At 38.9% G+C, this 22,290-nt stretch overlaps 5 protein-coding genes across 12 annotated transcripts in view; 3 read left to right on the top strand and 2 right to left on the bottom strand.

Annotated features, from left to right (window-relative positions):
* si:ch1073-284b18.2 (protein lin-28 homolog A) overlaps positions 1 to 21,523 on the top strand; it is a 27,523-nt gene extending 6,000 nt beyond the window's left edge. For all 3 annotated transcript variants that reach the window (XM_034875225.1, XM_034875224.1, XM_034875223.1), the window contains 3 exons: positions 1,674 to 3,011; positions 16,383 to 16,386; positions 21,512 to 21,523. In XM_034875225.1, coding sequence (XP_034731116.1) covers positions 1,674 to 1,893 — 220 coding nt within the window. In that variant the 3' untranslated portion in view covers positions 1,894 to 3,011; positions 16,383 to 16,386; positions 21,512 to 21,523. The remainder of the gene's footprint in view (positions 1 to 1,673; positions 3,012 to 16,382; positions 16,387 to 21,511) is intronic.
* Positions 8,622 to 12,338, top strand: mecr (mitochondrial trans-2-enoyl-CoA reductase). 4 transcript variants are annotated; one of them, XM_034875217.1, is made up of 11 exons: positions 8,627 to 8,752; positions 8,907 to 8,984; positions 9,861 to 9,958; positions 10,118 to 10,249; positions 10,349 to 10,492; positions 11,058 to 11,160; positions 11,347 to 11,449; positions 11,546 to 11,619; positions 11,717 to 11,777; positions 11,863 to 11,935; positions 12,021 to 12,338. In XM_034875217.1, the coding sequence occupies exons 3-11, from the start codon at positions 9,913 to 9,915 to the stop codon at positions 12,182 to 12,184; spliced, it is 900 nt and encodes a 299-aa protein (XP_034731108.1). In that variant the 5' UTR covers positions 8,627 to 8,752; positions 8,907 to 8,984; positions 9,861 to 9,912; the 3' UTR covers positions 12,185 to 12,338. The 4 variants fall into 4 exon arrangements, with proteins under 4 accessions (XP_034731105.1, XP_034731106.1, XP_034731108.1 ...); XM_034875216.1 differs by having other exon boundaries at positions 8,627 to 8,835; positions 8,881 to 8,984; XM_034875214.1 differs by having other exon boundaries at positions 8,622 to 8,984.
* smpdl3b (sphingomyelin phosphodiesterase acid like 3B) lies at positions 12,868 to 15,829 on the bottom strand. Of its 2 annotated transcripts, XM_034875211.1 has the most exons (8): positions 15,701 to 15,829; positions 15,391 to 15,604; positions 15,007 to 15,104; positions 14,740 to 14,883; positions 14,395 to 14,564; positions 13,868 to 14,048; positions 13,552 to 13,685; positions 12,868 to 13,455 (listed from the first exon to the last, which is right to left on the bottom strand). In XM_034875211.1, exons 1-8 carry the CDS (start codon positions 15,759 to 15,761, stop codon positions 13,060 to 13,062), a joined length of 1,398 nt encoding a protein of 465 aa, XP_034731102.1. In that variant the 5' UTR covers positions 15,762 to 15,829; the 3' UTR covers positions 12,868 to 13,059. The 2 variants fall into 2 exon arrangements, with proteins under 2 accessions (XP_034731102.1, XP_034731103.1); XM_034875212.1 differs by lacking the exon at positions 15,391 to 15,604 and having other exon boundaries at positions 15,701 to 15,797.
* The window catches only part of LOC117946817 (cytochrome P450 4B1), a 30,966-nt gene continuing 23,275 nt past the window's right edge, over positions 14,600 to 22,290 (bottom strand). Inside the window, exon 14 of the mRNA XM_034875210.1 lies at positions 14,600 to 14,614. The gene's annotated coding sequence lies outside the window, so the exon portion shown is untranslated. The remainder of the gene's footprint in view (positions 14,615 to 22,290) is intronic.
* rpa2 (replication protein A2) lies at positions 15,565 to 22,290 on the top strand. Of its 2 annotated transcripts, none has more exons than XM_034875220.1 (9): positions 15,565 to 15,816; positions 17,176 to 17,267; positions 17,513 to 17,614; positions 18,585 to 18,698; positions 18,999 to 19,073; positions 19,314 to 19,430; positions 19,838 to 19,978; positions 20,881 to 20,975; positions 21,843 to 22,290. In XM_034875220.1, the coding sequence occupies exons 1-9, from the start codon at positions 15,810 to 15,812 to the stop codon at positions 21,928 to 21,930; spliced, it is 831 nt and encodes a 276-aa protein (XP_034731111.1). In that variant the 5' UTR covers positions 15,565 to 15,809; the 3' UTR covers positions 21,931 to 22,290. The 2 variants fall into 2 exon arrangements, with proteins under 2 accessions (XP_034731111.1, XP_034731110.1); XM_034875219.1 differs by lacking the exon at positions 15,565 to 15,816 and adding an exon at positions 16,677 to 16,936.

Below are 22,290 nucleotides of genomic sequence, written 5' to 3'. Positions count from 1 at the left end.
TAGTCAGTGTGAGAACAGAGATCATTACTACCTCAAAGAGTCCTGGGAGGCCTGGTGTGGCTCAATAACTCTCCATAGACCTCACTGATCCATGGATAAGATATTGTGCCCCTCTAGCATATTTTATTATGCAACACTGGATGTATGATTTATGGATCAACCATAAGTCAGATATCATTGGGACAGGAGTAAGGAGTACATTCCAGTTTATAGTCCAGGTTCATGTTTTACCACCAAAGTGCACAGCTTTATTTAGCCATGTGTGTGTGTGTTGTCCATTTAATTGATAACAGATGTAAGAGCCCGGGCAAGGGGGTGAAAGGTCACTGTTGTCATGGTAACAGTGTATGAGTAAATGCAAGAGGGCTGGGATTGAATTGGGGGTTAGAGAACTGAGTATAGGGCGTTGAGGGCAGGGTTCAGAGGTCATTATTGCAGCTTTTTTAGACAAAGAGACCACTTCCCCTTGCCTCCTGATGGACGCTGATGTAGGGAGCTTCTATGACGTGAAGCTATAGACCTTGACACCACCCCAACGGCCACACTGACCCTTCGGCAGCAGCCCTGTTTAAATATCATCTGCTGCTACAATGGTGGCAGCGGGTCCGCAGTGGCACAGAGTGACTGCCCCACGCCCACAACCCATCTGTCTTCCGCCGCAGCACGCGTGGCCATTCTATAAATTATGTACGGACAAAGTTGTCTGATGGCACGCGTAATGGCTCCAACTTATGACCCTGTATGTTGTTCCATTCTAAAGTTAAGCAATGTCTTATTTTACCACGATAGAATCCTAGGGAAGCTATTGGCAGTGCAAACTGACAAATATGGCAAGCTCTTCATGATACATTGATATAATAAGTTATGGTGACCGTACCAGGTTAATGGAAAAAATAGGAGCCCTGCCACTTGCAGTTAGTAGTAGTCGTCTACGCTTGTTGCCGCCCCTTTGAGATTGGCGACTTTCATTACTCGATGCCAGACCCTTAATCTTTCGGATTTGGGTCTGGATTTCCAGGCTAGTAGACATGAACTGCAATTGTAAAACCTTTCAGAAACTCCTGCTTGCTCAAAGGTTGCTAATAAGATTTCATAAATTTTGTTTGTAATTGACCATCTAAGAAACAATTACATGTTTTTGAGATGCTTCAACCTGGCGTGCTCCTCCACAAAGCAATGCAGTGTGACCTGGAATGCCCTTGCAAGATTTATGACCGAATGCATACTGAAGTCATTCCAGGTGAAATGTATCCATCTAGTGGCATATAGGTGCAACTTAAAGTCCCCCTTCACTCAAAAAAGTGCGTTGGTTATTGTTACTTAATTTAAATGTTTAACCTTCACTGTCCAGAATTGTGTATGTGCATAAGTTTCACATTATAGGGATGTTTTCACATTCATCTGCTGAAGCAGGAAAGTTTATCTGTGGCTAATCTTGAAGATGTGCATGTACAAGCATGGTTTTGTGACATCACAACTAGTTCACGGGCCAATCAGGATTCAAAATGCAATATGACAGGCCTTTTAATGATATAGCACACATCTTGCATTCAGTGGTTAAAGTTTTGAAATTTGGAATTCTTCAATGAGGGTAAAGGATTAGATGTGTACAAATTTCATGGAACTTTTTTGAGCACACATTACATTTGACTAAATACTCTCTGCTCTTGTAGGTGCTACAACTGCGGAGGCCTCGACCACCATGCTAAAGAGTGCAAGTTACCACCCCAGCCCAAGAAGTGCCATTTCTGCCAGAGCATCGACCACATGGTTGCCAACTGCCCAATCAAAGCACAACAGTCCTCACCGGGTTCTCAGGGAAAACCGTCCTCCTTAAAAGGTGAGGAGGAGGAGCACAGCCTTTCGGCCCCGCCACCCGAGACCTCCGATTAAGCTGTAAATTAGGCAACATTGATGCCGGGGAAGCACAGAGGCCAATCACACTGCTTTGATGGAGAGACGGGATACATGGATCCCCTTCCACCTGTTGAAGCTGCTTTTGGAACTACCTCAGGTTAAAAAAAAATTGCTGATGAAGAATGTTGCTAAAGTTTTGTTTGTTTTCAGTTGGTGTAACACTCAGGAAAACTGCTATATTATTGCACTCAGGATGCTTTCTAAATGTTTGAATCACTGCTGTTTAAGAGGTTTGAGATCTTAGTGAGCAACGCCATATGACGAATTATCTGAGTTTTTCTAGAATGTTTTCTTTTATGTGAAACTATGCCCCTTCTGTGGGCATTATACCTCTTCTGTTTTTCCATAACACTCAGTGTGTTTAGTATCTACTTACACTTTTGCTGCCTTACAATTAAGTCTTCTTCCTGACTGTTACACCTCACTATCCGACAAGGCAGAGACGAGACGGTTTGTACCTCTGTAATGAATGTTAGTTTGCATATCGCATGGGGAATGGGGGAGGGGTGGGGGGGGGGGGGGGTTGTGAAAACATGGGACGGGTTTTAGGGTATACCTACAGGCAATATATTGGCATTTGTCAATATTGCAATTGACCATCCAGTTTTCCTGGGGCCAAATGAATGTCAGACCATAAGTGGTTTCCAGCTTTTGGTCAGAGTTATCTTTCTTATTACATTACTTTCATCCAGCATTTTGCTGGCTGTCCAAAGGTGCACAGTCTACCTCATTTTTGCATGTCTGCTACTATACTCATGTCATTCTAACCGCTGATGGTAAACCAAATTGAATAGAGCTTTGGCGATTGTAATTTGAATTGGGATTAAATCAAATCCTTTCTGCACTACAGTATTAACACAGCATAGTCATTAGTTGTAATAGTCCCAATTAAAGAGTAACTTAACACTTTCTTTAAAATGGTTGACAGTTTTGTAAAAAAAAATTAGAAATTTCCAAACACACCCACTCCAATTCTGACGAATTAGGTGCGGGGAGAAGGTGTTTTCAACAGCTGATGGAGTATATTGGTCATTAAAATCTCTTGAAACTTTGACCAGACCCCAGCTGGATGCGGACAGTTGTATATATCAGCTGTGGAGTAAGGTCTGGCTAGACCACGTTCTGGGATAAGAGGAAAATTGCTACCAATTGCTATGGCCTTGGGTGGCGCAAAGTGCCGGATGCAGCAACGATGCCTCACAAAAATGTATTCAGAAAGGAACTTGTTTTAGTGAAACATTTGAACCCTGCAAAAGTGAAGACCATATCAAATATTAAAGAAACATTTAAACGTAACCGACACAATACAATAAGATGACCTATTTAAGTTAGCTGGATACATGGGGAAACGGAATTTGCTCTTACCAGTATTTAAGTCGGGAGATCTTTAAAATCATTCACTGAAAGAACCAGGCAGACCTGCCTTATTGCCCAATTCAAAATTTGCCATTTTTAGTGTGTTACATTTGCTGGCTAGCTCAGAGGTTGTTCCTGTTGTGAAGAGGCAACAGACTAGTTGTACTTAGGTGTGTGATGTAGCATGGCACGGCAATTCCACGCTACAGCACAGCTGCTCATTGAGCCAAAAATCCTATCACCACCGTTTGGCGTGGAAAGACTAGGTGTAGTTACTTGTTAAGGTCTCAATCAGAGACTGCAGGAAAATAGTTTTTTAGCCTGGTGTTAAGTTACTCGTTAACTTTTTTTGGGAGATCAGTTAACTTTCCATCTACACTATATACACATTGTATTGGCTGCTGTGTAACAATACTGCTGTTTTACAATTCCCTCAAGTTGGATTTGATATAATTCCAAATAATATGATACTAAACCTAATGCATCATCACTTCTAATAAGATACTTGACCTGGACTGAGTTACTGAAGGGTCCAGCTAGCTCTCCTCTTGATACTTGAATAAAATGAGGCAGAATCAGACATGATGTTGCTAGTGGTAAGGCTGGTGTTTTTGTTTATATCCAATGTGATCCATTTCTAGGTAGTTATTTAAGACATTACCTCCCTATAACCCTTAGTAGGGTAATAGTTCAGGAACACCAAGCCTGCACGGAGGAGCATGTAGAACTAGCTAGCGAATCAGCATTTTACTCCCGTTTTACAGGAGAAGCTGACATGACTTTTACATCCAATTTAATATATATGTAAAATTATTCTAAAGCCTTTAAAAAAAAGAATCATACTAATTTATTTTCATCCAAGAGTGCTGCCTCTTCTCCCTCTGCTCCAGTTGAAGGCTCTCAGCAGTGAATGTTCTAGTAGACATCAAACAACTGCCAATTGTCATTCAAACTATATGACTTGAGAACATATTTGGGTAACAGAATAACACCAAGTTACTTGTATTACTTTGTACATAAATGCTTGTTTATTCACTGTCATTGTTAACAATAATTCAATGCAGTGTATATATACAGTGTAACAGTAATATATTTCAACACGGGTAACAATATACAGTTACATACTGTACAGGTACATAGTATTATGAGGACTGATGTAAACTGTGAGGTTTATTTCCTTTGCCTTTTGTATTTTTTTTATTCTTTATTTTTGTGCACAATGAGCCTTTCAGAAGAGAGTCACATTGTTATTCCTATCTATGCCAAATCCAATGCAATGTTACTCTGCACTAATCATGTGTAAGATGCATTATTTTTTATATTCAGTTTAATCTCTTTAAATATTTGTTCCATATTTTATATTGTATCCTTTTTAGATTTTTATTTACCACAGTCATTTGCTGGTTGAAAGAAGAAAAAAAAACACCTCCACTCTTAGGCTCATCTCAGGAATTGCCAATCTGAAAACTCAGGGAATACTTCAGATTGATTGGAAGAAGTCAATGAGTGTTTATTCAAAACAAAGTCGAGACTGCGTAGAACAAAGATGCCAAGTGAAATGGGTTTGAGAATGTCTTGACACAACAATTTCTAAAACGAAGATTACAAATTATGTGAAAAATTAAGATTCACAAGCTTTTTGATTTACACTTCATCAACTTTCCATGTACCCAGACGATGATGATGATGTTCTTTATAGTTTCTCCTATTTGACATAAATTGCCATAATATGATATATGAAGAAATTTGTCTGCTATTGTATTTGTTTCCTCTATAATCGTTGTAAATGGGGATGTAGTAGAATATTGTTAAAGGGATTGGGGCTAGTAGTTTTTAATCCAGGGTTGTCTCATCTCAACACATAGCCAATACTTGGTGTTTTCAGACTATCAATGCTTAAGACAAAAAGAATGTGTCGTGGATTACTTACCAAATACTGTTTCATACTCTGCTGTTATGTGGTGTTTTATATTAGTTTCATAATCATTAAAAATAGCTTTTGATAATTACACTCAGGATATGAAAGGATGGAAAGATTGTTAAAGTAAGAGCTCTGATGAGATGGAATAGTTTACTTTTCTGTGTATGTTTTATGTTGGATTTACCACTTATGATTGCAATGACAGTATATCCTAATACCTTCCTTTCCCTCGATTTAAAGGGACATACACAGGGGACTTTTGTTATCAATCTATGTAATGAACTTTCTTAATCCTTGAAACCACTGACTAACTGATCTGTTAAACTCTTAATTGGATTGTGACACCCACAATTTAGATAAAGGTTGAATAAAAGTGTTGTATTGTAATGTTTGCAACATTCTTGCTATACTTTAGCGATGTTTTCAAAGTATAATTTGGAAACCACAGTCCATGAAAGACATTCTGATTGCAACAAACCTGTTTGACCCCTCAGTGGTGCAGTATTGTGATTTAATTGTTGAGTATTAGATGGGTCGGATAAACTTGAAATCCAAAGACTTGTAAGACTATGTGCTCAGGGCAACATTTGAGGCACATCAATGCCTTCTGTATCACAATATGTGTTCTTTTCATGGTACAACTTGTTTGTGATCATCAGCCATCATCAGACATCCATCATTCAATTGATGGTGTTGTCTTATCAGGTAAATGGCTTGAGCTACTTCCAAAACGTGCGTTAATTACTGATGAATGTTTCAATGTTTACTGTCATAAAACTCCATTTATCTTGATCCATCTTGATTTAATGGCTAATTTGTCAACGATGAGCAGCATGTAGGCTTTTTAAAGTATTACTGTGATTATGTTTCTATATGTAAAGATCTGCTCCATTTCCTAGTAAATATGTCAGTATTCATGTCTTGGGTGCATTTTTCCTGCTCTTTCAACAAAAATTGAAAACAAAGATCTTGAATTCAAAATTTTACTTAAGTTAATGTTTATGTGTCATCAGCAACGTTTACTGTAGTATCAAAAGTTTAAAAAATACTCATGCACAATGGCTGCTTGCAAAGAAGGATAATAAAGCCAAATGGATGTCAGTAATACTTGGCAAATGGCAACTCCGAGGTTTTCCCTTTAAATGTTGTATGGGTAATGTACAATCATTTTGTTTTTAATGCATATTTAAAAAGATTTTCACTAGAACTTATATAAGGTACGTCTTAATACAAAGTGGTACATAGCATTTTAATGGTGTACAAGGTCAAAGTGTAGTTAATTTTAACTTTCATATAGTGTTGAAGTTTATTCTACAAGTCCCACTTTAAATACTGAAATATTTAAATAGCTATACGTTTTGAATTTAATAAAGGTAACAAGTAGCTAACTTTGAAAAACTAGATGTAGTGTCGTAAAAAAGTACAATGTAGTTATGGGAGAGAATGTGTAAATGGTTTAATAGGTGTGGCAACAATCGCTTCAGGGTGTCGGGGCAGGACACTATTCAATGTTCAGGTGAGAGTGGGAGAAAGGAGATGCAAAGTCCAGGGCTGCGATTTAGATGGTTTATGTAAACAAATATAGGCTTGTGTTTCAGTGTGTGGTTCTGTAACAACAAAGCACAGCAATACAGACTGTTTAGAAATGATAATTACAGACCAATAACAAAGGCAAAACTAAGCCAAACATAGCCATATACAAATAGCATGCATAGAGCGATATTAATAGCTTACAACAAGAGCTAATGTGCAATGAGCAATCAATTAAAGATAAGCAAACACAAAAGGCATTTGTGTAACCTATATAAATGACAGTCATAATAATTATAACAAGCGTTTACAACCGAAATATTCAGTACACAGCATAGAAACAATTGCTATTAGAATGTAAAACAGTTCAAACAGACTATTAGGCCTACAGCTCTGAATCCCATCGTTAACTAACAGAAACCTTAATACATTCACTGCTTATAATAAACACTAACTGTGTGTAACAACTAAACTTAGGTTCCCATGGACGCACACACTAGAATGAACTGTTGTAGTTGATAAGTACGCAGCAACACCTAGGCTTAACCCCCCCCTCTAAAAAAAAATGTATTGAGTGAATTGAAGTCAATCAACATGTACAATAGGCCTAAGTTATAGCTATGTTAAATGTCTCGCAATTCATTCAACATGTCCCAGGCCCTCTATCCATCATGTAGTACATCATTAGTTTATGTGACCTGCACTGTTGGAGGAATACATTGTAACTCTAACATTGATTGAACATTGGTGCCATCTACTGGATCATTTGCACTAATTGCCTCACTGTTTAATAAGCTTCATAGATCGGTTTACATATAACCTTATGTAGGCTACGTATGTGTATGCATCTGTATGTATCCACGTTATTATATACCATTTATAAGCCTATACGTCTGTACACAGTATTCAAACATTCGTGTTTAACGTTACCTTGTTCATCTTTGTTTTAAGCTGTAACGTTCTGTCTGTTTCTGTGTTGAAAGCAACACAAAGCCGGACTCGAATTCCCTTGTGTTAACACTTACTTCACCAATGAAGCAGTTTCTGATAAAATCCAAAAACTATGTTCTTTATTAATTAAGTATCTTTGCATATACCCCCCCAATAAAAAAAATTGATTTGAGTCAAAGGCACAATCTCAGTGTGTGGGCTGGCGCTCTGTTCTTTAGCTATAGTCGGCAGGCGGTCTCCAGGCTGCAGCCATACCCGACTCTTCAGGGGCGTCATCAGTGGGGGCACAGTGTACATGCAGAGGCCAAAAAGGCCATGCCTGATCTGCGTAATCAGGCACAGCTGCATGGCCTTTTTCACAAATGTATTGCCAGTTATTTTTGATAGGCTACTCAATTAATCATTGAAGTTCTTTATCAAGCAAAACAAGCAACATTAATATCTCAAATGTTAAAATGCACTTCTTTTCTCTTTAACATATGTAAATTAAATATCTGGTTGTGGCCTTTTAATCTGAGAAAAGAACACATATGAAGATGGAAACATGATTCTGAGAATTTCCGATTGAAATTATTTGCTTTTTTTTGTCATTTTTTAGACTTGATCAAGACTAAAACAAAGATAAATTGATAATGAAATTATCGACAAAGTGGAAGTATGGATATACTTAGGCATATGTAAAATTGCATGAATACATATCTTTGCATGAATACATCAAGTTACATTTCACCACTGTTGATAAGATACATATCATCTGAGTTGCTACATTTTTTATGACTAAAAAAAGGAAATACATTCAAATGCAGTTCATGAGAAACGACTGACTAAAAGGTTCCTATTAACAGTCACCTAACACAATGTGAAACACAAAGAAAACCAATTCCTCTTTTTTCTGCACGTATCTAACTCATTGCAGGGAATTACTGCGTTTATCCACCAGAGGCGCTTTTCTCTGTTTATACTTTCGACGACACAATAATCTCATAGGTAAAATCCAATATGGCCGTGCAGGGAGAGGAATGCTAGCACACCCTTCAGAAGACAAATATTACTTCACAGTGTAATTATTTTAATAGGGTAAAGTAAAATCGTGACTCGCAATGTGGCTGCCATTTCACATAGTCTTTTTAAGAAGCCAGGCAGTTTTCAAAATACGCTTTTCTGCTGCTCTTTTAAAATGTTCAAGGCACAAGGATAACGGTAACGTTACTGTTAACGTTTCTCGCTTTAGTCATTCAGCTGGACTCGCAGCACAGCCATGCAAGGCTCTTCTGTTCCGAAAACATGGAAACCCTTCTCAAGTCGTTCAGTAAGCCTTTTAAAATAACCAGTTCGTTGTATTGGTTTCTGTGACCATGCAAATGCAATAGCATAGCTAGCTATGTTACAGTTAATATGTGGCTAAAGATGCTCTTTAAAGGAGGTGCGGCCGGTTAACCAAACATTAATTTCACATAGCAACCAGTTAGTCTTCTTTCTTGAAGTATTTTCTGTGGTAAATGTTTTAAATATTGTTTAAAACCCTTCCGCTAATGTATAAATCTTACCTTTGTGTCGCTTGTCCAAGTAAGTTTTCAAGTGCAATTTCTTCTTCGTCTTTTCGTGGTGTGCAAAGCCGCAATGGGCTCATTCTTTGCTGACCCCTCAGCTCGGAGGGAAAAAATACACTTACTGGTTAATCAGAAATTACCGCAATTGTTTTCCCCCTTATGGCCCCACGGGGCAACAATAAGCATATTCCACACTCTAAAACAGAAAGGTGACATTTATGCTTTATCAGAAGTGTTTTCAAAAAACTTACAAAAAAGTAAAAAATGGCATGGTGGTGCAATGGTTGGGAATTAACCTTAACCTCAACATTTCGCACCCCGTAAAATGTCATATGCCATTGCTTGTAATGTTCTACCAGTAGTCTTAATACCAGTGCCAATCAATTGACAACAGATGAAAGCGACAAATATAATAGACCCATATTGAAAAGCTGGAACAAGCAGATAAATATTTCAAACAATTAATTGATTTTTAAAGCGGTTATTGCTTTTCTGCTAATTGACTAATTTAAGTAATTATCTATCTGTGATATTCTGATGTGCTGTATTTAATACATTTGAATTATGTCACCAAACCAAAAACAAAATGGAGTATACACATGCTTTTTTTATATGTGAGTTTATTGGGTTGCCAGGTTGGAAGATGTAGCTCTGCCACCCATTGGTGCGAAGGATGTCCTGGTTAAAATGCTGGCAGCTCCAATCAACCCATCTGACATTAACATGATTCAAGGTATTTGTTTTTTTAGTTACCTCTACCCTAAACAGCAGCACTTATACAGTAGCTCAATTTAAAATTAATTCTACCAACAGGAAACAAAAAACAAACACAGTTTTTTTTATTTATGTTTTTAGGTATTAAGATCAGTGGTTTGTCTGACATGTTCATCAGGTACTTATGCTATCCTGCCTGACCTCCCGGCAATTGGAGGCAACGAAGGAGTGGCCCAGGTCGTGGAGGTGGGTTCCCAGGTGAAGTCTCTCAAAACAGGAGACTGGGTCATTCCAAAAGATGCTGGGCTAGGTAAACTAAACAAAGAAAAAGCTTGAATTACATAAATGAGTCCACACATTCATAAATATGTCTTCAGCATGAGCTCTGTCTACACGTTTGTGTGAACAGGGATGTGGAGGACAGAGGCTGTTCTAGCAGAAGACGATGTCATCTCGCTGTCGAATGACATTCCCTTGTTGTCTGCTGCCACACTGGGGGTGAATCCTTGCACTGCATTCAGGATGCTGTCTGACTTTGAAGACCTCAAGCCAGGTAATCATTTCCACACACAGGATCAGAACATTTTTTTCTTTTATAGAACCACAAGCCGCTGGATTACACATACAGGGGTAGACATAGGACGATGCCCTTTATTCTACTCATTATGTTCCATTTTCAAAAGGAAATTTTGGTTAAATTACTTTTTTAGCAAGAAGATTGATGAAACCATCTCCCTTCTGGTTGCTGAAAACAGTAATGTAACAACCACAATTTTAAAAGAAAAGAAAGTTGTTTTTGTTAGCATGTGTTTCAAAATACCACTAAAGCACAGGCGACTTACATGAGTAGTCCTCACTTTTGTCAGTGAATATAAAGCCACTTCCTTGGTCAAGTTTAGGGCTGGTATTTGCAGAGTGACCTTGCATAGGAACCAACAAGCAATCTGGTAGACACATGACAGGAACAACGAGCGGGATTTAGGTGCAGATAAAATATAAATCTAAATGAAGATTTGAGGATGCAGTACTTCTGCCTAAGGTAGCTCTGAAAGCATGACATGATGTGCAGTACTTTTAGCCATCATGCGACAGTTTCCCTCAACTTGCTGTCCTTGCAGGGGATTCTGTGATCCAGAATGCAGCTAACAGTGGAGTTGGGCAGGCTGTCATACAGATTGCTGCTGCGAGGGGAATAAACACTATCAACATTGTCAGAGACAGGTAAACAAGTGTATGTAAAGTCTTTTCAGGAGAGTAAACGTCTTACTCCTAATCACTGGCTCTGATAGTCCGTTCACCTGACTGTGAGATAATGGGGTCTTTTGTCCAAGGGTAACAGAGGGAGAGTTTTGTGTGCTAGAATTTATGACTGTACTGCACTTGCTCATTGTTTTTTGCTTTTCAAAGGCCAGAGTTCACACTGCTCAGTGATAGGCTGAAGGCCATGGGAGGAACTCATGTGATCAAAGAAGAGGCACTGAGGCGGCCTGAGATGAAGGAACTGTTCAAGGTCTGTGGGTCTGAAGACCACCTAAAAGATAGGATCATGTGGCTTTAGCTATTGGTGAATAAGCACAGTCATAATTATATGTTTTCTCTTAAAAAGACCTGTCCAAAGCCTAAACTGGCACTGAATGGAGTTGGAGGCAAGAGTGCAACAGAACTGCTACGTCATCTACAGTGAGGATATTGAATCATCTTTGCTGACATGATCTAATATCTTTCACTGAGGAGAAAATCTGATTTTGGAGCATCACATAATTTCCATGTATTCCAGGTTTGGAGGATCCATGGTGACATATGGAGGGATGTCCAAACAGCCAGTTACTGTCCCTGTGGTAAGATGAAGCTGCTTACGGTCTCCCATTACATTTCACAGAGATACTTTTCTCTCACCACGCTTAGTTAACTTGTTCTCTCCAGAGTGCTCTTATATTCAAGAATGTGAAAGTTCTGGGATTTTGGGTCACACAGTGGAAGAGAGATCACTCAAGCGGTGAGTCGGCACGGAGTTTCCTCTTTTCTCAAAATAAGTCTCTTAAAATGAGTGTAATGGGAAATAATACAAACTTTTTCTTTAGATGGTAGGGCATTCAGAGCCATGCTGGATGAACTGTGCCACCTCATTCAGCAGGGAAAGCTGACAGCTCCTGCCTGCACTGAGGTGGGCTTCCACGACTACAACAAAGCTCTGGACACAGCTATGCAGCCTTTCACCTCAGCTAAACAGGTCCTGATCATGTGAACAGACTCCTCACCTAATCAAAACACCGTCATGACCAAAGTGTATGAACTGAATTGTAACCCGAGGACTGCCATATTATTGTTTCCGTGTCAATCAAATACTCCGCTCAAGCACATATTCAATAAATGTGTCTTCACAGCAGGTGCAAAGTCCAGCATCTAATAATTAATTCATTTATTCATTCATTACATCTATATAGCGCTTCAACGCAGACACTCAAAGCGCTTTGGGAAGGGGCTTCTCTCTAACACCACTAATGTGTAGCACCCACCAGGGTGATGCTAATCAATGGGCCACCGTGCTGCTAATCTGTCACATTATGACATTTTCAAATCCCCTATGTTTACTGACTGTAATTAAATGCTCATTAAATCTTTATTGAGTGATATGGGATAACAGGAAGCATTATAGAACCCAGAAAATGCAGCTTTATCTGATATGTTTCGTAACAACTTGAATTGTTCTGTTATATAGGCATGAGTAAGTGCAATGTGATATTAACAGATTTACAGCTGTGATAATACTGATACTCACGGTATATTGATTTTTGCTGCTAAAATAACATTCAATCACTAAACAACTGTTTAGCCATTTCTGGATTTATTAAATAGATACAGCAGAGTTTGACAGAAAAGCTTGCTGGAAAGAAACATTTGACAAAGGTCCACATAAATATCACATCCTTTTTTTCTATTGACTGGAAATACAGTATTCAACACTGCACCAATAAACCAATGTCAAGAGGCCACATCAAAGATTGCTGAAGCCGAAGGTTGTTATTTCCCTGCTTAAGTACATCTAGTGAATGACTCAATTACATTATAGATGGCATATGATTTAAAAGAGGAAAACCTGTGATGTCTACTGTTTAATACTTACAGGACCGCAGTGATCCGTGATAGATGATCACTACCACTGGCAAACACCAAACTTACAGCCACGGAGAGGACCGGTAGAAACCCACTATAAATGGCAGCAGCCCCTTCTTTTTCCAGACAGTGTTCATACCTGTTAAAGTCAACCTCTCTGGCTGCACACACGTGGTCAACACGGCAGTCACTGTTACACTCTGTCAGATCATAGCTGACAGAGTTGAACTCGTAGTACTTTTGTAGGTAGCAGCGGCTACTAGCGATGCGCTCCAGAGCCTGATGCATGGAGGCTGGGGAGGCATCTGGCACTCTGAAGCTCTCTGTGAGTCGATACTCTTTCTCCCAGCGTCCGTGTGCTACATTAGCGCGAGTGAGGTTCAAATAATGGGTCACCACATCCTAAGTGTTCAAAGAAATGGTTTAAGTACAGGAACAGAAACCGGAACAATACAAGTGCTAGGTGCTTATGTGGAGGCTGTATGTTACTTGATTTACTTTGACCAGGAGTGTTTGGGTGTCATATTCAAAGACACGAATCCCAGGGTTGTTGGCTCCATCCATGACTCCAGGAAGTGATGTTTTCCACGGTGTGATACCTGGGCTCAGGAACATTGTACTGATAGGAGAGCCTGTAGAAACAGTACTGTAGATTACCCCATTATTATCGGCCAAAAGGTGACATTTTGACACTTGATGTGAGAAGGACTGTCCACTGCAGTCCAGAAATGGAAAAGTAAATCACTTAAATACCAACCAAACACCCCAATGCAAAACAAGGAAAAGCAATAGTACTACAACAGTCTAACCTTACCCTCTGAGCTGTAGAACATACGGAAGCTATCAGTATGATGATGACCAAAGAACTGTCCAAGAATGACTGAATGATGCTTCTGAATTAAATCCAAGTATAGCTTGTTAAATGAAGGCATGAACCATGGCTTATTTCTTTTCTTCTCAAAGAAACCTGGGGGAACATGGCCAATGATGTACACCTAGTAAAGAAAGCAAGGTAGAGTTATCCAAAATGATCTTGTCATTCCCCTTAGCAAGAGTTCTACTATTTCAACTAATCTTTTTGCAAGGCATGAGTTAAATTGGGCTGGAGCACATTCTGATTTAGGTTTCAGTGTTTTGGTTCCAGGAGATAATCATCTACATGTAGGGGATGTAAACTGAATGTATTCTTCCTGTTAACCCTTGTAACCAGCGTTAAAAAGAGGAGTGAGGTATTCATTACTCACTGATATATTTAGCGATCTCTAAGCAGTAATTCGAATATGACATTAAATCCAATTGAACCATTGGTGCAAAGCACAGATAGACAACAAGGTGCTTTGCCTTTTCTTTGGTGTTGGCAGCCTCTGTAAGAACCTGATCGGCCCAGCTAAACTGGCCGGCTGGGTCGTCCATGTCCCGGGTTGCCTTGTTCTGGTCATAGTAGAGATTAGTGTTGAGGACCAGCATCCTGAACCCTGTTCGATTCAGCAGCTTTTCTGTGTAATATCCACCTATGTAAAGAAAATAATTGAAGAAAATGCATGACACAATTGTATGTGTGCTTTCAAATGTATAATGCTATGCATCTTAAGGTGTTTTATTGATTCATAGAAAACCAATTGGGATATTAAAATAACAAATCAAAAGTGGTAATATCGAAATAACATGTCAGGAGACTTTATCAACCTTTTTTGAATGTTCCACGAGACTCTGGATCCAACCAGTCTTGCCAGATTTCTGCTGTTTGTTCATAGATGTAGTTTGGGCCTGCAGGAAGCTGGTTCTTAGGGTGGTAGTCATGGTTGCCCAGGGCAGGGTAAACTTTGGTGTCTAAAGAAGGTTTAATCAATAATATGAATTCATCAAAACTGCAGCACGGCAGTAAATGTTGATCTCTCATGTTTTCTCCCTTGAATACACAAGATGTCTCTTCACACTTCTCCTCACACTTACTTGGAAACACCTGATTTATAATGTGGGTAAGACTTCTGATAATGTGGAGCACTGCCTCTTCTCCCAGATCCTCATCGGGTACGTGTGGTGTTTCGTCTCTGAAAAGCAAAACAATAACCAGTAGGATGATATGCTAAACTGGGAAAGGGATTATATTTTGGCCCCACAGTTGGAGAGGATTCACTAAAACAGAGTTTGAATAGAATTTACAACGGAGGCCTATGGTCAATATACTGTCACTGGAACAACTTCCAAGGTGTGTCCCTGGTGCATGGTATCTGGTTAAAAACAGTACTAAGCTGCACATGCATTCATCTCTGGAGATGGACTTGGGACTCAACAAGCCAGTAATATAGTTACAATCAACCTCAAGTGGATACATACCCTGTCAATAAAATAAAGTCCGGGTCTGGTAGAATATCCTTCATGGCATACACAGAAGAGTTAATAAGGAACCATGGCGAGTCACAAGCATAGTCTCCAAATATCCCCGCATTGGCCGCAGGTCGTGTGCCACTTGATGCGCACACAAGTTCAGGATTATCGGTCAGATTGTATGTTGGGTCCCAGTGCAGATCCGTGATGTGCCAGAAATTTCCTGGGTAAAAACGATGCGTAATACGCACATGAAGTTGTCCCGGGACGATGGTAATTATTCAAGAAACATCTACTAATCGTAGGCCTATCTACATACCTGATAGTGCAACGATCTCTTTTAAAAGTAGACAAGATATGAACAGCCGTACTGTGGACATGTTGAACTCTTTGACGAAAGCAAACGTCCGAAAAAGTCAAGTCCAGGTATGAAAGGTAAAGGGAACAAGATAAGATAAAGCTATATGACGCGTCTTTGGCCTAGTCCGTTTATTAGACACTTTCTAATGTGTCCCAAAACACACCTACTGTACTAGGCTGTCCGGTGATAAGAAGCAACATGTAGGCTATATAATCCAGAAAATTTTTGTTGAAACAGTGTAACTAGAAGAAAAGAAAATTAGACTTATTTGAGAATGCTATTAAGGCAGTAGATCTGGGTTCTTAAGTGCCGAATTTATTATTTGTTTTTATATAAAGCCCTACTTTAGTTGCGTTTTTATAGCGTCCATTTCTTGTTACAAATTTTTAAATATAAAAAAGGCAGAACAATGTGAGATGGGGTTGTAATTTAACGGTAGATCATTGATTTCTTTGAAATTGGAATTAGAATAGGCCGTTCAATGTTGAGAGGAAGATATTAGTCCAGAAGAAGAACACTTGACAAATTATTGTTAAACATTTGAGGATAGTATGCCAATCGTCATTGTATAAATATGCATTAAGCCACCTAACGTTTACTAACTGAGAAATGTATCTATAGGCTAAATCAGACTATGAAGTTAAGTGTTTTGGATACGTTTACACAACAGTTGACACGGATGCAGCGATAGCAAAAGTTATTGTTGGACATCCATAGCCACAATCAATATTTCCAGCAGGACAAGAAGGCAGCACAGATGTGACTTGGATGACAGAGCAATATTATTTTTCCCCGATCCATTCCTTTCAGGCACTCTTTTCTCCGAGGCTGTAAACCGCCCCGAACAAGATGTATTAACCGAGTTTTGTAATTACACGCTTAATGTATGGGTAGGTTTATTGTTGAGTGTTTGAACCGCTACAAAGACTGCATTTGTCCTCCAGAGAAGAAAAACTGTCTGACAAACCAGAATCAGGGCAAAATAACCTGTGTGACAGCCAACCAATGGGCAGATTCGGGTTGATTTCGCGGGACATCTGCTACGCGCATGCGCCGTGTGTTGTGTTTGGCGCGCGGTACAACACAAGGAAATCTACAGGACTGCGTGGTTGTCACGGCTGCTACACAGTGTGAATAACAGTTCTGATACGTATTTATTGATTTAATTTCAAGGAGCCAACATGTGGAATCAGGGTAAGTTTTACATGCGCACTGTTGCGTTCATAAAACTTGTATATATATATATAACTTGTTGACGTTGTCTGGCTGTATGCGGCTAACGTTAGGTCGACTAACTTACATCTTTGTTGTTGTGTCTTTGATGGCAACGTAACGCTAGCTAATCGTGAGTTGATGAAAACGACTGTTCTAGCTCAATGGGACGAGCAAACGGCCCCTTATCTCAGCTGTCTATGCTTGTCTTGCTTCTTCAGGGGGCCACAGTGAGAGTATGGGCGGAGGTTACACTCAGTCTCCAGGAGGATTTGCATCACCTGCCCTGTCCCAGGGAGGAGAGAAGAAAGGGGTTTGTAACGATAAGTCTACACTACAAGTTCTTTTAATTTAAATCTAAACTTGAAACTAATGTAGAGCAATACAAGTTATGCTTGACATCAACCAAAATACCATTATCCCTAAAGTTGCAAATTCACATTTTAAATAGATTAGGTTTATCCTATCAGAAACATAGCCCCTGTATGCCATTTAAACATTTGTTCACATACTTCTGTGTAATTATGGAAACACTGCCTATCTGTATATGATTTGCAGAGAACACGTGCCACACAGATCATCCCTTGCACAGTGTCTCAGATGATGTCTGCTTCCCAGGCTGATGAAGCCTTCAAAGTAGGAGATGTGGAAGTGTCCCAGGTAAGCTGAAGCAAAGCAGTGACTGCTTGGTGGGAGATCGTAACCATTTTGTTCAATAGTGTCGTATGGTGTTCTTGCATAAGGCTGAAACTAATGAGTACTACATTTATCACTTGATCTCTATAGTTGATTTATATCATGTTATCAAACATTTTGACTTCTATATGTAGACATGACAGACATAAAATTTCAGAGTTGGGGAAAGATGCCAATCACAATTTTCCTGAGCCTTCAGTCGATATCATTAATTACCTTGTTTGTCAAACCAGTCTAAAACTCCAAATATTAATTTTTAAATATTTAATACACAACAACACAAAAAAGAGAAAGTACGCGGTAAATCCTGATTTGAAAGCTAGAACTAGTAAATGTCTGGCATTTTTGTTTGGGAAATTACTGTAAGGGTTACTTAATCTTGGGCTCTGGTAAAATATAATGGGCTTTTCTCTATTTCGTGACACTTAATAGAGAATGATTAATCAATCAAGAAAACAATTGTCAGATCAGGCAATGATGGGATTGTCAGCAGCGTCATCCCTGGTTGTCAAAATTATTGGTAGGGAAACGATGCAAAATTGTCATTGTTCAAAAATTGTCAATATTGGATTAAGCCATTGTGCAAGTTTACAACCTCCCTCCTGAAATTTGACTCTGAACAAATTAGATGGGTACCTTTCACCTGCGAGACAGTGACAAGAACCACAGTGCTGCCAGAATAAACCATTAGATATTGTCAGAGAGAGAGAGAGAGAGAGAGGAAAATTGCCCCGAAGACCCCCACATTTTTGGGGGGAAAATTATGAATTGTTTGGTGCATCATGTACTTACTCAAAAGATGCTACACTACAGCATGTTGATACACCCCAATAATAATAATAATAATAATAATCACCATAATAATAAAAAATAATATTAATAATGTAGCAATTTAATCTTACTGTTTGATAACAATTCATGTTTTATGTCATAGGTTACCATTTTGGGTATCATCAGGAGCACAGACAAATCCATGACGAACATCCAGTATAAGGTCGACGACATGACGGCTGCTCCCATGGATGTGAAGCAGTGGGTCGACACAGAGGTCAGCGACGGTGCTTTTATCCTTTTTCCAACAATTCCAAAGACCCAGACCACATGGAACATGTTAGGTGCTATGGCAGTAGTCTCACACTTTTTGCCACAAGAATGCACTAACTCAACATATTCCTGTTTCTGCCTCCACTGTATCACAAATAGGGCAGACACACAATGTAGTTGCGGTTGCCTTTTAAATTATCTGGCGGAGGGGGAGGTCTGTTGTTTGGACTGTTGTAGCATATCGTTCTTTGGTAAAATAAACAAATTTAGCCCCTTAGCAACCTTGTTGTCTCGGTTTGTATAGGATCCCAGTGTGGACAGCACCGTTCTGCCTCCAGGCACGTATGTCAAAGTCTCTGGCAATCTGCGCTCCTTTCAGGTAAGTTTAACGTCCTAACATCTTCTCCATATTACTCAGAAACAAATGGGAACTTTAGCTTTATGGGCCCTTGCGAGGCCACATGACCATGTGACCTTTTAAGTTGCTGGTAGATATAAGCTTGTTTCATGGGCAGCTGTATTGCACTGACCATTTTATGTTTTTAAAGTTTTATTTGAACGTACAGGATACAGTATGTACAGAATTCAGCGTTACTAAATCTTTGTATTGCTGTTTCAGAACCACCGATCTATCGTGGCATTCAGCGTCAGGCCCATTGAGGACATGAATGAGATCACCTCACACATGCTGGAGGTTGTCCAAGCACACATGGCACTCAGCAAATCCCAGACTATGGTGAGAACTCTTACGCATAAACCTCATCAGTCTTTATTGTTTGCTGCTGCAAACGCATAATATGAGGAAGTCAGGTTAGTTATCAGTTCTTAATAAATAAATAAATAACTAAATAGTGCCTATGTTCAACAGTGCTTTGCTAAAGTTACTACTGGAAAAAAATCAGTTCAAACAAGCCATCATTTAAAACACATACGGATAATCTAGCATAAACCAATCAATGTGATGCTAAAAAGTGGTGCTTGCATTATTAAAAGGATGTTTGCTGGACAACTTTTATCCGAGGAGAGCATTCTATGCCTGGTTTCAGAATGTACCAACACTGTTGTGTTGTAAATGTTGCTTTTCTCATCGTTTTTAACATGAGGGTAAATGTATACAAGAATTTAGTTTTGTTTCTCTCTCAGACGGGTGTCGGAGGCGGAATGAGCAGTGAAGTCACGCCCGTGTCACGCCCAGGTAACCTGGGAAACACAGGAAGTATGCGAGGGGGCTATGCAGGTGCTGCCGACGTGACTAACAATGGGTTAAGCGCAAACCAGAATCAGGTGAGCTTAAATCATGTATTAATAGTTTAAGAAAGCTTTGCTCCATTATTATATAGGTGCACACAGAGGAACCACTCAGTCAGAGTGTCCTGCGTGCTCACCCAACACTGACAATGAAAGCCTAAATTGTCGTCAATATTCATGACATTTACTGTTAATTTGATAATTAAATATATTTTTTAGCTTTACAAAGGCACACAAAAAAGCTTTTTAACAATAATTTGTGAACATTAGGGCTGCACAATGTGAGGAAAATATTTTATTGCAGTTTTTTGGACTGATATTGCAATTGCATTATGATGCACAAAGTTGGAGGGAATGATGATTTCTGTGATTTTGCGAGAATCTCTACCAAAAGAAGAGTTGTTTCTTTAGTCTCTAGGGTACAATTTGTAGGCTGGGATGTCTCTGCATCACCACAATACTTAATTAAGAATGGTTGGATACAGATTTTGCCTTTCAGAAATATTGTGCCCTGTGCAATTTCAATATTGCACTGGTCCATGTTGCGATTTTGAGGAAATTGCGATTAATTGTGCAGCTCTAGTTAACATAAATATGTGACAGTCTTCATCAAAGCAAGCTGTTTGCTAAAATAAAAACTAGTTTGAACAAAAACATTTACTCTGTGTTGTCAGTCCAAAAGCTTTATTTTCACCTAATGCACTGACAAAAGCGTTTAAAATACACAATGCTGAGTTTCTCATACCCACTGTCCCTCCTTACTAACTAACTACTAACTACTGTCACAGTGACATCACAGTAGCTTACTCAGAACAAAAAAAAGTAATGATTCACAAGTGGAAGTTTCTATAATTGAAGGATGCCTCTGTATTTGCAGTTTCAAGCTGTGTGCATGTTTTAATTTATCATTTGTTTTTGTTTTTTTTTCATCTCACAAGGTTCTGAGTTTAATAAGAGGCTGCCCGGACCCGCAGGGCATCAGCATTCAGGACTTAAAGCAGAGACTCAATGTCATGAGTCTGGCTGTCATAAAGTAAGAAAAGTTTTGTTCCTTTTTCTTAGAACCTTTTATTTAACAAAAGCTAGTGCGACCACAGATTCCGCAAGTGTGCATTCTCACCCCCATCTAAAGGCGTTAGGTGTTTAAAAAAAATCGGTTTCAATAAGGGATGTTGCTCAGCAAAATGTAAAGCCTAACCCTACATCTATGTAAACCTTGTAGCTGTTCTTTTTGTCCAGGTTAAGGACTCTATGAGACCTGGCTTTAAAATGACCAGTGAGGACCACTGCCTGGTTGTTTGAGGCCAGCAGTCCAATATTTGTATTTCTTCTTCAAACTTTGTTTTGCTCTCAAACCTTTCAACATTTTTTAATCTTTTTTTTTTCTTTTTTTTTGTTGTCTTTCTACTTTTTGTGAATTGACTCTAATGACCAAGTTTTTTTCTTTTATCAAAAGTCTTAGTTTTTTGTGTTCTGGATTTCTTTTTTTTTTCTTCTTTTTTTAGCAGTTAGTCAACCGAGTGGGTATCATAACCAACCATATCCAAAAGGCCCTCTGTGTTTCCTCAGGTCTTGTTTTGCCTGTGGGAAACCCTAAAAATGTTGATTGTACTCTAATGTAAGACCAAGAAAAGCATCAACCTCTCACATTCAAGAACCTGGACCCATTAAGTGTTTGACAAATTACATAAATGATTAAAATAATTGTCAGTTAATTTTCTCTTGATCAATAAATGATGCTCCTCCATTTGTAAATGTGTCAAAGGGCCACGTCTTTAGTAAATATAGTGGAAATCCAAAGTTGCAGACCATTTTTAGGTTGAAATGTTATATGTGCGTTGCTGGAAGTTTAAATGAAAAAGGTTAAAAATATTCCTATTTCTCTTTTGTGCTCTAACAGGCAAGCAGTGGAATTCCTAAGCAACGAAGGTCACATCTTCTCCACCATCGACGAAGATCACTACAAATCAACAGACAATGATGATTAGATTACTTTGATTTGGCACCAATTATTTGAGTTTCACCCGATAGAATTCATTCGGTTTTTATAACTCATAGCTAACAACTAAATCACAGTAACGACAGTGACAATAATGACAGTGATATTCTAAGAATCCTTCTCTGTTAAGGTAGTGTGGTGTGTGTGTGTGTGTTAGTTGTAGAACACATGGTTTATGTTTGGTGAGACCTTTCGGTTTACACATCTGTCTTCCTGAGGTTGCTCCTGCTACTTTGCAAGTCCCAAGAGGTGTTGCTGTTGAAGAAGCTGTTAACAGTTAATACTGTTATTCTATATTTTCCACCTCCATTGTAAAGCATTTTTGTAATTTTAAAAATGTGGATAGCAA

Source organism: Etheostoma cragini, chromosome 6, assembly GCF_013103735.1.
Source record: "Etheostoma cragini isolate CJK2018 chromosome 6, CSU_Ecrag_1.0, whole genome shotgun sequence".
Taxonomy (NCBI): Eukaryota; Metazoa; Chordata; class Actinopteri; order Perciformes; family Percidae; genus Etheostoma; species Etheostoma cragini.
This window is presented reverse-complemented; position numbering and strand designations above follow the sequence as displayed.

Excerpts from the sequence above, each read along its gene's own strand:
- mecr (XM_034875214.1), top strand. The coding sequence starts at position 8,776 with ATGTGGCTGCCATTTCACATAGTCTTTTTAAGAAGCCAGGCAGTTTTC. Across the intron at positions 8,985-9,860 it reads AACCCTTCTCAAGTCGTTCA|GTTGGAAGATGTAGCTCTGC; the intron begins GTAAGCCTTTTA and ends TTGGGTTGCCAG. Across the intron at positions 11,620-11,716 it reads GAACTGCTACGTCATCTACA|GTTTGGAGGATCCATGGTGA; the intron begins GTGAGGATATTG and ends CATGTATTCCAG.
- smpdl3b (XM_034875211.1), bottom strand. The coding sequence starts at position 15,761 with ATGTCCACAGTACGGCTGTTCATATCTTGTCTACTTTTAAAAGAGATC. Across the intron at positions 14,884-15,006 it reads TATAAATCAGGTGTTTCCAA|ACACCAAAGTTTACCCTGCC; the intron begins GTAAGTGTGAGG and ends AACCTTCTTTAG. Across the intron at positions 13,456-13,551 it reads CCCAAACACTCCTGGTCAAA|GATGTGGTGACCCATTATTT; the intron begins GTAAATCAAGTA and ends TTGAACACTTAG.
- rpa2 (XM_034875219.1), top strand. Across the intron at positions 17,615-18,584 it reads GAGATGTGGAAGTGTCCCAG|GTTACCATTTTGGGTATCAT; the intron begins GTAAGCTGAAGC and ends TTTATGTCATAG. Across the intron at positions 20,976-21,842 it reads ATGAGTCTGGCTGTCATAAA|GCAAGCAGTGGAATTCCTAA; the intron begins GTAAGAAAAGTT and ends GTGCTCTAACAG.